Source organism: Vipera ursinii (genome assembly GCF_947247035.1).
Source record: "Vipera ursinii genome assembly, chromosome: 5".
NCBI classification, from domain to species: domain Eukaryota; kingdom Metazoa; phylum Chordata; class Lepidosauria; order Squamata; family Viperidae; genus Vipera; species Vipera ursinii.
This window is the reverse complement of record NC_139518.1, coordinates 1,836,432-1,851,194: the sequence shown is the minus strand read 5'-3', so window position 1 is coordinate 1,851,194 and position 14,763 is coordinate 1,836,432. Positions and strand designations below refer to the sequence as shown.

At 48.7% G+C, this 14,763-nt stretch overlaps 2 protein-coding genes across 7 annotated transcripts in view; one reads left to right on the top strand and one right to left on the bottom strand.

The window, feature by feature from the left end:
• Window positions 1–14,763, bottom strand: part of LOC310641201 (transferrin receptor protein 1-like) — a 546,690-nt gene that overhangs the window by 433,917 nt on the left and 98,010 nt on the right. The gene's annotated exons all lie outside the window — the stretch shown is intronic.
• LOC310641200 (lipoma-preferred partner homolog) overlaps window positions 1–14,763 on the top strand; it is a 124,605-nt gene that overhangs the window by 94,674 nt on the left and 15,168 nt on the right. For all 6 annotated transcript variants that reach the window (XM_083364064.1, XM_083364063.1, XM_083364066.1 and 3 more), the window contains 2 exons: window positions 5,784–5,914; window positions 13,715–13,837. In XM_083364064.1, the coding sequence (XP_083220190.1) occupies window positions 5,784–5,914; window positions 13,715–13,837 (254 nt within the window). The remainder of the gene's footprint in view (window positions 1–5,783; window positions 5,915–13,714; window positions 13,838–14,763) is intronic.

Sequence of the window (14,763 nt, the reverse complement as noted above, 5' to 3'; positions counted from 1 at the left end):
GATTGTTTTTAGCTGGGCTTCTATTTAATTCTTTTTAATTTTTGTATCCTGTATTTTTTATATGTGCCCTGTTCACCGCCCTGAGTCCTTCGGGAGAAGGGCGGTATACAAATATAATAAAAGAATAAAAGAATAAAGAATAAAGAAAGAAAGAAAGGAGGGAATGAGAAGGAGGGAGGGTGGACGGAAAGATAAAGGAAGGGAAGAGGGAAGGAGAAAGGAAGGAAAAGAAGAAGAGGAAGGAAGGAGGAGGAGAAAAGAAGAAGAAGAAGAAGAGGAGGAAGAAGAGGAGGAGGAGAAAAGAGGAAGAAGAAGAAAGGAGGAATTATTATTATCGTTGTTGTTGTTGTTTTCCAAGGATTTGTCCTGCTCTGGTCCAGAGCATCCCCTCCCTGGCACTGCCACAGGTGTTGTGAGACTTTCCGGGGGGGGGAAACGGGTGCAGAAAAGGGGGGGAGGGTCTCCCAGGGCTGGGAAGAAGCCTTCCAAGCCAGCCTGGCGGGGCAGCCATGACCTTCCTGGGGGAGGCAGAGAATTGCTCTCAGCCCCCCCACCCCCCCGGGGGGGCCATTGCTAAGGATAGCTGCTCCATCTGGCCTGTTTGCTTAGGCAAAGAAATGGGGGGTGGGATTTTTACTCTGGAATGGCTCTGCATCACCATCACACCTCACGGAAACAAAGCCTTCTCCATTTTAAGCCGGGGGGGGGGGAGGCAGGCAGAAGGGAGGGGCTCCTTCTGCCCCACCTGCGGGGACTGTCCCAAAGGGAGAAGGCCAGGTGGGACAAGCAGCCCGGCTCCAAAGTAGGCCATGGGGAAGAAGAGCAAGCGGGCTGTCCCCATCTGGCAGTGGCCTTGAGGACTAGGAACTTGCCTTCCTGCCACGGCCAGCAGGTCCTCTCCGATGAGGAAGGGCTGTTGGAGGGTGGCTGATTTGGCTGCGGAGGAGAAAAGTCGGGGCCTTCCTTTCGAGCGGCTGTTCCAATAAATGCGCGCCGGCAAAATGGAGGAGATTTTTCAGTCCCTTCCGGGAAAGGAATGGCGGCCAAGCTGGCGGTTTGGGTGTTTTGAGGAAGGGAGCCTGTGTAGGTAGCAGCCTTTCTCAAGGCAGGCAGTTGGGAGACGGGTGGACTGCAACTCCCAGAATTCCCCAGCCAGCCATGGGAATAGAAGGCCACAGACCTTCAAGGTTGAAAAACACGGGAACGTTTGGTTGGGTGTCAAAAATTAATTGGCAAGCTTCAGTTAATTCTACCATACATCAAACCTGTCATGTATCATCATGTGTAGGATGAATTATATTTAAAGACTGACTTCCTTCCTTCCTTCCTCTCATTTCCATTTCCTTGCTTTTCCTCCTTCCTTCCTTCCTTCCTTCCTTCCTTCCTTCCTTCCTTCCTTCCTTCCTTTTCTCATTCCCATTTCCTTGCTTTTCTTATCTTCCTTCCTTCCTCTCATTCCCTTTTCCTTGCTTTTCCTTCCTTCCTTCCTTCCTTCCTTCCTTCCTTCCTTCCTTCCTTCCTTCCTTCCTTCCCTCCCTCATCAATTTCTTATCTCCTTCCTTCCTTCCTTCCTTCCTTCCTTTTCTCATTCCCATTTCCTTGCTTTTCTTATCTTCCTTCCTTCCTCTCATTCCCTTTTCCTTGCTTTTCCTTCCTTCCTTCCTTCCTTCCTTCCTTCGTTCCTTCGTTCCTTCCTTCCTTCCCTCCCTCATCAATTTCTTATCTCCTTCCTTCCTTCCTTCCTTCCTTCCTTCCTTCCTTCCTTCCTTCCTTCCTTCCTTTTCTCATTCCCATTTCCTTGCTTTTTTATCTTCCTTCCTTCCCCTTCCTTCCTTCTTCTCATTCTCATTTCCTTGCTTTTCCTTTCTTTCTTTCTTTCTTTCTTTCTTTTCTTTTCTTTCTTTCTTTCTTTCTTTCTTTCTTTCTTTCTTTCTTTCTTTCTTTCTTTCTCCCTTCCTTCCTTCCTTCCTTCCTTCCTTCCTTCCTTCCTTCCTTCCTTCCTTCCTTCCTTCCTTCCTCTTTCTTCTCCTTCCTATTTCTTTGCTTTCCTTATCTTCCATCCTTTTCCTCCTTCCCTCCCTCCCTCTCCCTCCCATTTCCTTCCTTTCTATTCCTATCTTCCTTATCCACCCATCCACCGTCTGCACATCTTGCATGCACTCAGCCATCACCTTAAGCTGTAGTCCAGACATGTCAAACACAAGGCCCGGGGGCCGGATGCGGCCCGCGAAGCGGTTTCATGTGGCCCGTGAAGCCATCCTGGAAACAGTTAGGAAACGGCCCCCACTGCCTTGGCCCTGGCCCAGAGACCCTCCTTCTGCCAGAGGACCCCCAGATCTGTCCCCACTCCTGCCCGGGCCCCCCCATAGGCACCCTTGATGCCAACGATGGAGAGCTGGCCACGCCCACCCAGTAGGCCATACGCACTCTAACCACGCCCACCCAGTAGGCCACGCCCACCCAGGCCACACCCACCTGGCCCCCTGAGGGCAACCGCAATGCTGATGCGGCCCTCAATGAAAATTGAGTTTGACACCCCTGCTGTAGTCGGTCCATTGAGCAACAGGTTTCACCTAGTTCCCGAACCCACCCATTTCTTGGGCTCACACTGGGAAAAGGGATCCGGGATCCCCTGGATCTCCTCCCTGGGCCGCCCAAGGGATCATCGCTCCGCTTCCTCTTCCTTTCCCCTTTTGCGCCACATCGGTGCATCTGTGGCAGGTCCCACCCTGTGCATTGTTGGGCGCCTTGCCAGGAGCCGGTGATAATCCCCAGCGGTGGGAAGGAGCCTACTGGGCCACGGCCCGGGTGTGGATCCCACGCGGGCCAGGTAAAGGAAGGCAAGCTCTCCGCCACTGCCGGCACCCGGCTGGGCACGTGGCGCCTGGAGGATCCACACCGCTGCCCTCTGGCCTGGCTGAGTGGCAGACAAAAGCTGGCGCTTGTTGAGCGCTTGTTGAGCGATGCTTTTGTGCAGCCGGATCGGTGATTCACAGTCTGGAACAGCGGGAGGGGGGGTAATATTATACACACACACAGAGAGACACACAGACACACAGACACACACACACACACACGCACACACACACACACGGCCTCTTGCAGTCAGACTCTCCGTCTTGAGCTCATGAGGCTCCCAACCAACCTGAGATCACCAAGGCGACGAAGAGCCCGCCGGGCACATCACTTGGCCAACCCTGGCACCGTTCCTCCCAGACGGAAAAGGGGGGGGAGGGCGCCTTTTCATCCGGCTCCCCCCAAAGGGGCTGATTCCTGCGGATTTCGGTCCTTGAGATGCCTCCAAAGGAGCCGTTGCCAGGCCGGTCAGATCCCCCCCCCCGCCCCCTCTGCCCACCCAGCAGCTGGGAGACAGTGTGTGTGTGGGGGGGACCACCAGGCAGAGGATTCGTCTCCAGGATACAATATCAATTCTCCTTTAATATTTTCCCCCTCTCCCCTTCCTTTCTCCTTCCTTCCTTCCTTCCTTTCCTTCCTTCCTTCCTTCCTTCCTTCTCCCTCTCATTCCTGCCTCCTTCCTTTCCTTCCTTCCTTCCTCCGTCCCTCCCTCCCTCCCTCTCATTCCCATTTTCTTCCTTCCTCCCTCCCTCCTTTCCTTTCCTTCCTTCCTTCCTTCCTCCCTCTCATTCCCATCTCCCTCCCTCCATTCCTCCCTCCCTCCATTCCTCTCATTCCCATCTCTTTCCTTCCTTCCTGCCCCTCTCATTCCCCATCTCCCTCTCTCCATTCCTCCCTCCTTCCTTTCCTTCCTTCCTTCCTTCCCTCCCTCCGTCCCTCCCTCTCATTCCCATTTTTCTTCCTTCCTCCCTCCCTCCCTCCCTCCCTCCCTCCCTCCTTTCCTTCCTCCCTCCCTCCATCTCATTCCCATCTCCTTCCTTCCTCCCTCCCTCCCTCCATTCTTCCCTCCTTCCTTTCCTTCCTCCCTCCCTCCCTCTCATTCCCATCTCTTTCCCTCCATTCCTCCCTCCTTCCTTCCTCCCTCCCTCCCTTCGTTTTTCCTTCCTCCCTCTCTTTGCCATCCCCTTCCTTCCTCTCACAACATCACATTCTCACCCCATGTATGAAAGTATTTATCCAGAATTTCACGGATCTTCCTCTTCGGCAGTTTCACAAGGGGGATTTTGCAAAGTCTGGGCTGATTCGCTAAGCTGGGTCGGGGCCGGCTAGAATTTGGATGGGGACCTCCAAGATCTCCTCCTGACCGGGAAGACAGGAAATGAGGCAGAAATACCATCCAAGACAAACCACTTAGGTCCTCAGGCATCTCTGCCTGGCTTTCCCCAGCAGCTCTTGGGGAATCCGTGGGGGGAAACGGGATTTTTCAGTCCGATACTTCTCCAGCCTTGCCTTTCAACGCTCTGTGATGGAGCAGCATCTCCCATCAGCAAATCCGCACAGGTAGTCCTCGACTTATGACCGTCATTGGGAATCTGGCTGTAAGTCCTTCAGGTCATAAGTTGAGGCACACTCACCCTTTTCCACAGTGGTTGTTAAGCAAAGGCCACAATCATTACGTGAATCCATTCATTTGAATGGGCATATTTTTTGCAAGAAACCAGCAAAAAAAATATCCCAAAAAACTTATAGTTTGATCATGTGACCATGGAATGACTTGCATTATCTTATCTTATCTTATCTCATCTCATCTCATCTCATCTCATCTCATCTCATCTCATCTCATCTTATCTTATCTTATCTTATCTTATCTTATCTTATCTTGCCTTACCTTACCTTACCTTACCTTACCTTACCTTACCATTTTAGAATAGAATAGAATAGAATATAGAATAAATAGAATAGAATGTAGAATGTAAAATATAGAATGTAGAATAGAATATAGACTAGAAGAAGAGAAGAGAAGAGAAGAGAAGAGAAGAGAAGAGAATAAGGAATAGAATAGAATAGAATAGAATAGAATAGAATAGAATAGAATAGAATAGAATAGAATAGAATAGAATAGAATAGAATAGAATAGAATAGAATAGAATAGAATAGAATAGAATAGAATAGAATAGAATATATGGAATAGAATAGAATAGAATAGAATAGAATAGAATGGAATGGAATGGAATAGAATAGAATAGAATAGAATAGAATAGAATAGAATAGAATAGAATAGAATAGAATAGAATAGAATAGAATAGAATAGAATAGAATAGAATAGAATAGAATAGAATAGAATAGAATATATGGAATAGAATAGAATAGAATATATGGAATAGAATGGAATGGAATGGAATAGAATAGAATAGAATAGAATAGAATAGAATAGAATAGAATAGAATAGAATAGAATAGAATAGAATAGAATAGAATAGAATAGAATAGAATAGAATAGAATAGAATAGAAGCTGGAAGGGACCTTGGAGGTCATCTAGTCCAGCCCCCTGCTCAGGCAGGAGGACCAATACCATCTCAGACAGGTGACTGTCCAGTCTCTTCTTAAAAGCCTCCAGGGATGGAAGGCCCACGATTTCATCGCAATCTCAATCTTAGCATTTTATCTTAATCTCTATCTCTGCCTTGTCTCAATCTCAATCTCAATCTTATTTCATCCTGTGACCTTTACCTTAATCTTAGCTTGTGTTATTTTTATTTTATTTTTATTTCTGCATGGCGCCCGGAATCCCCGAGAACAAGTTGGGCAGCCACGCAAATCTTCTCAGTAAATCATAAGTCAAACAGTCCAGCCTTTTGCAGGGTGGGTGTGCAGCTCCTTTCTCCGAGACTCAGCCAGGCCTTCCTCTTCTTTTTCTTCCCCTCCAGGTGACTTCCCGCCTCCCCCCCCTCCGCCCCCACCACCTCCCCCCTCGGCAGACAACCTGGGGAGCTTCTCACCAGCCGCGGGGTCCTTCCTGCTGCCCCCTCCTCCGGATGAAGCCTTTTCCAACCTCCAGGTAAGGAGGGTCAGTCCAGTGAGATGAATAGAATAGAGCTGGAAGGGACCTTGGAGGTCTTCTAGTCCAGCCCTCCCCCCTGTTTAAGCAGGAGAACCTACACCATCTCAGACAGGTGATTGTCTAGGGGTAGGCAACCTTGGCTCTTTTATGACTCGTGGACTTCAACTCCCAGAATTCCTCAGCCAGCGTGGGGGAACTATGGCCCCCTTGGTGACTTGCGGACTTCAACTCCCAGAATTCCTCAGCCAGCATGGGGGAACTATGGCCCTTTCATGACTCATGGACTTCAACTCCCAGAATTCCTCAGCCAGCGTGGGGGAACTATGGCCCCTTCATAACTCATGGACTTCAACTCCCAGAATTCCTCAGCCAGCATGGGGGAACTATGGCCCTTTCATGACTCGCAGACTTCAACTCCCAGAATTCCTCAGCCAGCATGAGGGAAATATGGCCCCTTCATGACTTGTGGACTTCAACTCCCAGAATTCCTCAGGCAGCGTGGGGGAACTATGGCCCCTTCATAACTCATGGACTTCAACTCCCAGAATTCCTCAGCCAGCATGGGGGAACTATGGCCCTTTCATGACTCGCAGACTTCAACTCCCAGAATTCCTCAGCCAGCATGAGGGAAATATGGCCCCTTCATGACTTGTGGACTTCAACTCCCAGAATTCCTCAGGCAGCGTGGGGGAACTATGGCCCCTTCATAACTCATGGACTTCAACTCCCAGAATTCCTCAGCCAGCATGGGGGAACTATGGCCCTTTCATGACTCGCAGACTTCAACTCCCAGAATTCCTCAGCCAGCATGAGGGAAATATGGCCCCTTCATGACTCGTGGACTTCAACTCCCAGAATTCCTCAGGCAGCGTGGGGGAACTATGGCCCCTTCATGACTCGCGGACTTCAACTCCCAGAATTCCTCAGCCAGCCATGCTGAGGGGAAAGAGAGAGGTTTCCAAGCTGAGCCATGCTGGCTGAGGAATTCTGGGAGCTGAAGTCCACAAGTCATAAAAGATCCAAGGTTGCCTACCCGTGCGACTCACTTAACAATAGCAGCGATTCACTTAAGAACAGGTGCGCCAGGAAGGTCGCAAAATGGGGCGAAACTCACTTAACAAGCGTTTCATTTAGCAACGAAAGTTTTGAGCTCAGCGGTGGCCGTAGGAGGAGGAGCGCCTGTTCCTTATCGGTTAGATTCAGATTCCACGTTTCCTTCAGAAGCTCCTCCCATTTTCCTGTCTTAACAACAACCCTGTAAAATAGACCAGGCTAAGAATGAGCTAATACGGTTGTGTGTTTCTGTGGGTCCCACGCAACATCCCTGATTCTGCTGACAGGCCTTGTCGCTCCACGTTGCCAAGATTTGCCACAAACCCTTTGAATCACGGTCAGTTGCGTAGCGAGGCTTCTTCCATTTTGAATTCCCAAATGTTTGTTTTTTTCCACCCAGCAAGGAGCATATTTGGTGGGTGGAGGAGTCACAAAGTACAACTGGCGGCATATTGTGGTTTATTAAACAATCATGTCACCCAATAGTCAGAATCCTGCTGGTTCCAGGAAGATAAATTTCAAGAAAGGGTAAAGGGAAGGACCAATAATAAAATATTGATTGTAATCTAAATGAACAAAGAGAAGGACTTAACTCAGGACTGGAGGAACAGCCAATTCTGCAAAGGACCCTTAGGGCCTAACCCAGCATTAGCCACCATAGTCATAAACCATCATAATGATGGTGGATACTGATGTCCCAGAAGCACTCCAGAAGATGTTGGGAAGAGCAAATGACTCGTATTTATAACGGTGGCAGAGTTCTGGACTCAGCAAAGTCAGAGGAAGCCAGATTCACTTAACAATGGCGTTACTAACTTAGCAACTGCAGTGACTCGTTTAACGACAAGGCAAGAAAGGTTGTAAAACGGGGCAAAAGTTACTTAACAATCGTTTCACTCAGCAAGAGAAATTTTGGACTCAGTTGTGGGTGAATGTCGAGGGCTCCCCGTAGCGCAGAATGTGCAGAGTGGATCCCGGGGGATTGTAGGGATCCTCACCGATCGGCAACCAGCTTGCAAGTGGGTCTCCAAAGGCAGACCCATGAAGAGAGCGCTGCAGGAGTCTGGCTGCACGTTTAGAAGGGCGTCACGTTCTGGGGGCCGTCTTGTGAACCTTTGGCCACCCCGATTCAGGACAAGTTGGAAAAAGCTTGAATCGCCCTTACAGAAGGGGTCCCCAACCTATGGGCCCTGAGGAGTTATAATAAAGTTGGAAGGGACCTGGGAGGTCATCTAGTCCAACCCCCTGCTCAGGCAGGAAACCCTATACCATTACAGACAAATGGCCGTCCAGTCTCTTCTTAAAAACTTCCAGTGTTGGAGCATTTACCGCTTCTGGAGGCAGGTTGTTCCACTGGTTAATTGTTCTCACTGTCAGGAAGTTTCTCCTTAGTTCCAGGTTGCTTCTCTCCTTGATGAGTTTCCATCCGTTGCTTCTTGTCCAGCCTTCGGGTGCTTTGGAGAATAGCTTGACTCCCTCTTATTTGGGGAAGCCCCTGAGATACTGGAACGCTGCTATCATGTCATCCCTCGTCCTTCTCTTCATTAAACTACACATACCCAATTCCAGCAACTGTTCCCTATGTGTTTTAGCCTCCAGTCCCCCAATCAACTTTGTTGCTCTTCTCTGTACTCTTTCTAGAGTCTCGACCTCTTTTTTACATCGTGGTGACCAAAAATGGACGCCGTATTCCAAGTGTGGCCTTACCAAGGCCTTGTAAAGTGGTATTAATGCTTCACGGGATCTTGATTCTATCCCTCTGTTAATGCAGCCTAGCATTGTGTTTGGCTTTTTAGCAGCTGCAGCCCACAGCTGGCTCCTCTTTAAGGGATCGTCCACTAGGACTCCGAGATCCCTCTCACAGATGCTACTATTGAGCAAGTTACCACCTATACTATATCTGTCCATTTGGTTTTTCTTGGAGTTGCGAACCTGTGTGCATTTGCCAGACACTCCCCCGCCCCAATCAAGCCGCAAAACTGGAATTCTTTGGGAATTCTGCCTTAGAGGAAAGTGAGGGAGCAACATCTCCCCTGCTGTGGAGCTGTCCAGGGTCCTGATGGTGCCAGTCTCCATTACAGCCGGAATCTTTTTCTCTCGCTTCATATCTGCTGGCTTCATGGAATCCTAGGGTTGGAGGGGAACTTGGAGGTCTTCTAGTCCAACCCCCTGCCCAGGATCATAGAATCCTAGGGCTGGAAGGGACCGTGGAGGTCTTCTAGCCCAACTCCCTCCCCAAGATCATAGAATCATAAGGCTGGAAGGGACCTTGGAGATGTTCTAGTCCAGGGGTAGCCAACGTTGGTTCTTTTATGACTCGTGGACTTCAACTCCCAGAATTCCTCAGCCAGCATGGCTCAGCTTGGAAACCTCTCCCTTTCCCCTCAGCGCGGCTGGCTCGGGAATTCTGGGAGTTGAAGTCCACGAGTCATAAAAGAGCCGAGGTTGCCTACCCCTCTTCTAGTGCACCCCACTGTCCAATATCATAGAATCCTAGGGCTGAAAGGGCCCTTGGAGGTCCTCTCATCCAACCCCCTGCCCAAGATCATAGAATCCTAGGGCTGGAAGGGACGTTGGAGGTCTTCTAGTCCACCCCCCCTGCCCAAGATCATAGAATCCTAGGGCTGGAAGGGATCTTGCCACCAGAGGTTGTGGGTGCTCCAACACTGGAGGTTTTTTAGAAGAGACTGGACAACCCTTTGTCTGGAATGGCCTAGGGTCTCCTGCTTGAGCAGGGGGTTGGACTAGATGACCTCCGAGGTCCCTTCCAACTGTATCATTCTGTGTTCTAACCTTGGTGATGATGGGGGCGGAAGGCGGCAGCTTTGACGTTGAAGGTCAGCTGGATACGGAGGGAGAGAAATTCAAGGCTCAAGGAGCACGGCAAGCTTCTTCCCATCGGCTGCCCTGCTGGGCTTTTGTTTTTGCCGCCCTCGGCATGCCACTCTGCCAGGCTGGGCATTTCCAGGAACGGCGGATTCCTGCTTGCCAAGTCTGCCTCCCCCTGCCATCGTTCGGCGGTGCCAGGTTGCCACCCAGCCTGTGAATTCTATCAAAGCCCTCATTAAACCTTAATTCACATCGCCCCAGAAGAAGGCGAGGATGGCATGGGTGCCGGCATCAGGCAAAGAAATCAGAAGGGAAACAGTGGCCGTAATTATCGGCAACGAGTTCTGGGCTGTAATTTGATTAATTGGAAAGGAAAGGAAGAGGCCAGCTTTTCTTGGCTTCTTGGGAAGGGCTGTCTAGAATCTCTTGCAGGAACTGCTGCGAGCGTGTAGGAGGCCTCAGTCGGGATGCAGAGGACCAGAAAACAGCCCCCCCCCAAACAAAAATTTCATTTCCAGGTAGTCCTCGAGTTATGACCATTCCTTTAGTGACTGCTCAAAGTTAAAAAATTGACTTCTTTCACACAACCGTTGCAGCACACACACACCCATGCTCGCGTGATCAAAATTCAGACACTTGGCAACTGGCTCATATTTATGACGGTTGGCACCGCGTGATCCCCTTTTGCGACCTTCTGCCGAAAAGCAAAGTCAATGGGGAGAAGTTGGATTCACTTCCTGACTGTGTCACTCACTTAACAACTGCAGGGATTCCCTTAAAATGGGGGCAAAAACTCGCCTTACCCCTGGCTCGTTTAGCAACGGAAACTTTGGGCTTCATGGTGGACGTAAGTTGAGGACTTACCTGTAATTAGATTTGGGTGCTGCCCGTCTCGTCTAGAGGTGACGGGATTGCAGCAAGGAGAAGCTGGTCAGGGGGAATAAATGTGATTTTGCTTTTCATTGCCATGTTAAACCGAATTAACGTTTGGGCACAGCCATGTGGAATCCAGATATGGATTTAAAATCCTGTCGAAATGTTTTGGGGTTTGGTGAAACGAGTAGTGTGTGCAAGAAAATCCGATGTGAAGTCAAGAGTTGGATGATAGGGGTGTCCCATTTTGCAGCTGGTTAATAAATTAGGAAAAAATAAGATCTTCTGCTTAGTACCGCTTTACAAGGCCTTGGTAAGGCCACACTTGGAATCCAGCATCCAGTTTTGGTCACCACTATATAAAAACAGATGTTGAGACTCTGGAAAGAGCGCAGAGAAGAGCAACAAAGAGGATCAGGGGACTGGAGGCTAAAACATACAAGGAACGGTTGCTGGAATTGGGCAGGTCCAGTTTAATGAAGAGAAGGACGAGGGGGGACAGGATAGCAGTCTTCCAGTATCTCAGGGGCTGCCCCAAAGAAGAGGGAGTCAAGCTCTTCTCCAAAGCGCCTGAAGGCAGGAGAAGAAGCAACGGATGGAAACTAACCAAGGAGAGAAGCAACCTGGAACTAAGGAGAAACTTCCTGACAGTGAGAACAATTAACCAGTGGAACTCCTTGCCTCCAGAAGTTGTGAATGCTCCAACACTGGAAGTTTCCAAGGAAAGATTTGACCGAGATGAAATAAGATCTCCTTCTCTGGGCAGGGGGGTTAGACTAGAAGACCTCCAAGATCCCTTCCAGCTCTGTTATTCTATATTCTAAGATCCCACCTCCACCCTGTTTGTTACGCATTGGTCCTTTTTTTATCTAGCTCTGGGGTTGATTTAAACGTTTTTAAGTCTTGTGTATTTTATTGTATATATTTATCAAATTCAGATGCCGTCCCTCTGGGCGGCTTAAAACGTAACAAGTACCGTAAGATAAAAGATTAAAACTGCAAGGGGACATTAACGTTAAGAATGAGCTAAAATGGGAACAGGGAACATTCAACAGGGTGGAGATGGGATCTTTTGTTTAATCCAGAAACCCAACCCCAGGTTGTAAGGGATTCTGTTTTTTGCTCTAATACGGAAAGGATCCAATTGTTTCAGCCAAAAAAGTCCACGGATTCCTGCCAGGATACGAGATTTCCCATCCCATTGGGAGTGGATGTGGCTTGGCCCATCTGTGAATGTTGCAGTTAAGAAGCTACTTTATAAGGGATTTTGGAAAGCAGAGATTAACAATTAAAAGCACACACCCCCCCAAACAGTTGCAAAATTGAGAGGATTAGTTCCCTTCCCAAGGGAATCAAGATTTTTTTTTTAAATCACAGCAGCCAAGGATTGTCGCTCTTTGTAGAATCTTAAAATGGAAGGAACTTTGTGTCCAGCTATCGCAGGATCCATAAACTCATGGAAGAGATTTTTTATAGCTCAGGGATGGAGGAGGAGGAGGAGGAGGAGGAGGAGATAAGATAAACTTTATTGTCATTTTTTACTGTGGGCACAACGGCACGCATCAAAAATGAAATTTAGTTGCCCGCTCTCAAAGTGAAACACATACCTGACAGACACCTAAAACACACTACATACAACATATGTATAGACCCACACCCCTACATATACATAACAATAAAATATTAAATACTGTCCATCTTGAATATATAAAGGGTGGAGGAAGCCTGAGAGTTCACAAGGTTAATGCTGTGTGGAATGAAACTATGGTTGAATCTGGATGTTCTGCTACGGATACCACGAAGCCCACTCCTCCCAGAGGGTAACAGGTTGTGAAGAGAATGAGTAGTGTCCCAGATAATCTCACAGACCCTGTTCCAACAACGCTTCTGTGCTATGTCCTGGATGGGAGGGAGGGAACTGCCAATGATCTTTTCTGCCATCCTCACCACTCTCCGCACCGCCTTCCTGTCTGAAGCAGGGATGCTTCCAAACTAGAGGAGGAGGACTGTGGAGTCCTTGATACTCTCTGAGCATTGTCATTAAAAGGGTGGGGGGGTTGCAGGGAGGGGGAGGAGGAGGAGGACTGTGGGGCCCTTGGTGCTCTCAGAGCTGGGTGGTTTTCTTGCAGATGTTTCATGACCCAACTAGGGAACCTCATCAGTGCTAGAAGGGAGGAAGACGAGGAGGAGGAGGAGGAGGAGGACTGTGGGGTCCTGGGTGCTCTCTGAGCTTGGTGGTTTCCTTGCAGATGTTTCATGACCCAACTAGGGAACATCATCAGTGCTAGATGGGGGGAGGAGGAGGAGGAGCAGCAGGAGGAGGAGGAGGAGGAGGAAGACTGTGGGATCCTTGGTGCTCTCTGAGCTTGTTTTCTTGCAGATGTTTCATGACCCACCTAGGGAACATCATCAATGCTAGAAAGGAGGAGGAGGAAGAGGAGGAGGAGGAGGAGAACTGTGGGGTCCTTGGTACTCTCTGAGCTTGGTTGCTTTCTTGCAGCCATTTCATGACCTAACTAGGTAACATCATCAGTGCTAGAAGGGAGGAGGAAGAGGACTGTGGGGTCCTTGGTGCTCTCTGAGCTGGGTAGTTTTCTTGCAGATGTTTCATGACCCAATTAGGAAACACCATCAGTGCTAGAAGGGATAGGAGGAGGAGGAGGAGGAGGACCACCGTGCGATCCGTGGTGCTTTCTGAGCTGGGTGGGGTTTTCTTGCACCGATTTCATTCTCCTACTAGGTAACGTCATCTGTGCATCGGTGATGTGACCTAGTTCGGCAACAAAATGTCTTCTGAGAAAATCCAGAGAGCACCCAGGACCCCACAATTCACAGACTCACCTCTGGAAGGCCCCCTCTAAATCTCGTTTGAAAACACCAACCAGGCAGAGAGTCCCGGGCTAGAGGTTCCTCTCATGCTTCGGCCCTTCCCAAATGTCTCCCCGTCATGACAACCTCTCCAACGTTCCCCTCCCCGCCCGCCGCGTTGAATCCTTTCCCAAGCCCCTCTGAAGGTGTGTGTCTCCTTCTGTTTCTTCCCAGGCCAACTCTGGTAGGAAGACGCTGGAGGAGAGGCGGTCCAGTTTGGACGCGGAGATCGACTCCTTGACCAGCATCCTTGCAGACCTGGAAAGCAGCTCGCCTTACAAGCCAAGGAGCCAACCGGTAAGACGTCGGAGACAGGAAGGGGAGCAAGGGGGCTTTCACCCCCTGCAATGGGCAGACAGGGTGCTGCTGAGATGTTCCCAAATCCATGTCAATGAGATTCTCCATCGTTCGGGTCACGCTTGGCCCGAAGGTGCTTTTTGCCAAAAGACAATTGGACTTTCTTGGGTTTTTTTCCCTTGAAAACGTTTCGCTTCTCATCCAAGAAGCTTCTGGACTTTCTTAATTTTTCCCCTCAAAACATTTCGCTTCTCATCCAAGAAACTTCTAGACTTTCTTAATTTTTCCCCTCAAAACGTTTCGCTTCTCATCCAAGAAAACTTCTACACTTTCTTAAATTTTTCCCCTCAAAACGTTTCGCTTCTCATCCAAGAAACTTCTAGACTTTCTTAATTTTTTCCCCTCAAAATGTTTTGCTTCTCATCCAAGAAACTTCTAGACTTTCTTAATTTTTTCCCCTCAAAACGTTTCGCTTCTCATCCAAGAAGCTTCTAGACTTTCTTAATTTTTTCCCCTCAAAACGTTTCGCTTCTCATCCAAGAAGCTTCTGGACTTTCTTAATTTTTTCCCCTCAAAACGTTTCTCTTCTCATCCAAGAAGCTTCTAGACTTTCTTAATTTTTTCCCCTCAAAACGTTTCTCTTCTCATCCAAGAAACTTCTAGACTTTCTTAATTTTCCCCCCTCAAAACGTTTCGCTTCTCATCCAAGAAGCTTCTGGACTTTCTTAATTTTTTCCCCTCAAAACGTTTCTCTTCTCATCCAAGAAACTTCTAGACTTTCTTAATTTTTTCCCCTCAAAACGTTTCTCTTCTCATCCAAGAAACTTCTAGACTTTCTTAATTTTTTCCCCTCAAAACGTTTCGCTTCTCATCCAAGAAACTTCTAGACTTTCTTAATTTTTTCCCCTCAAAACGTTTCTCTTCTC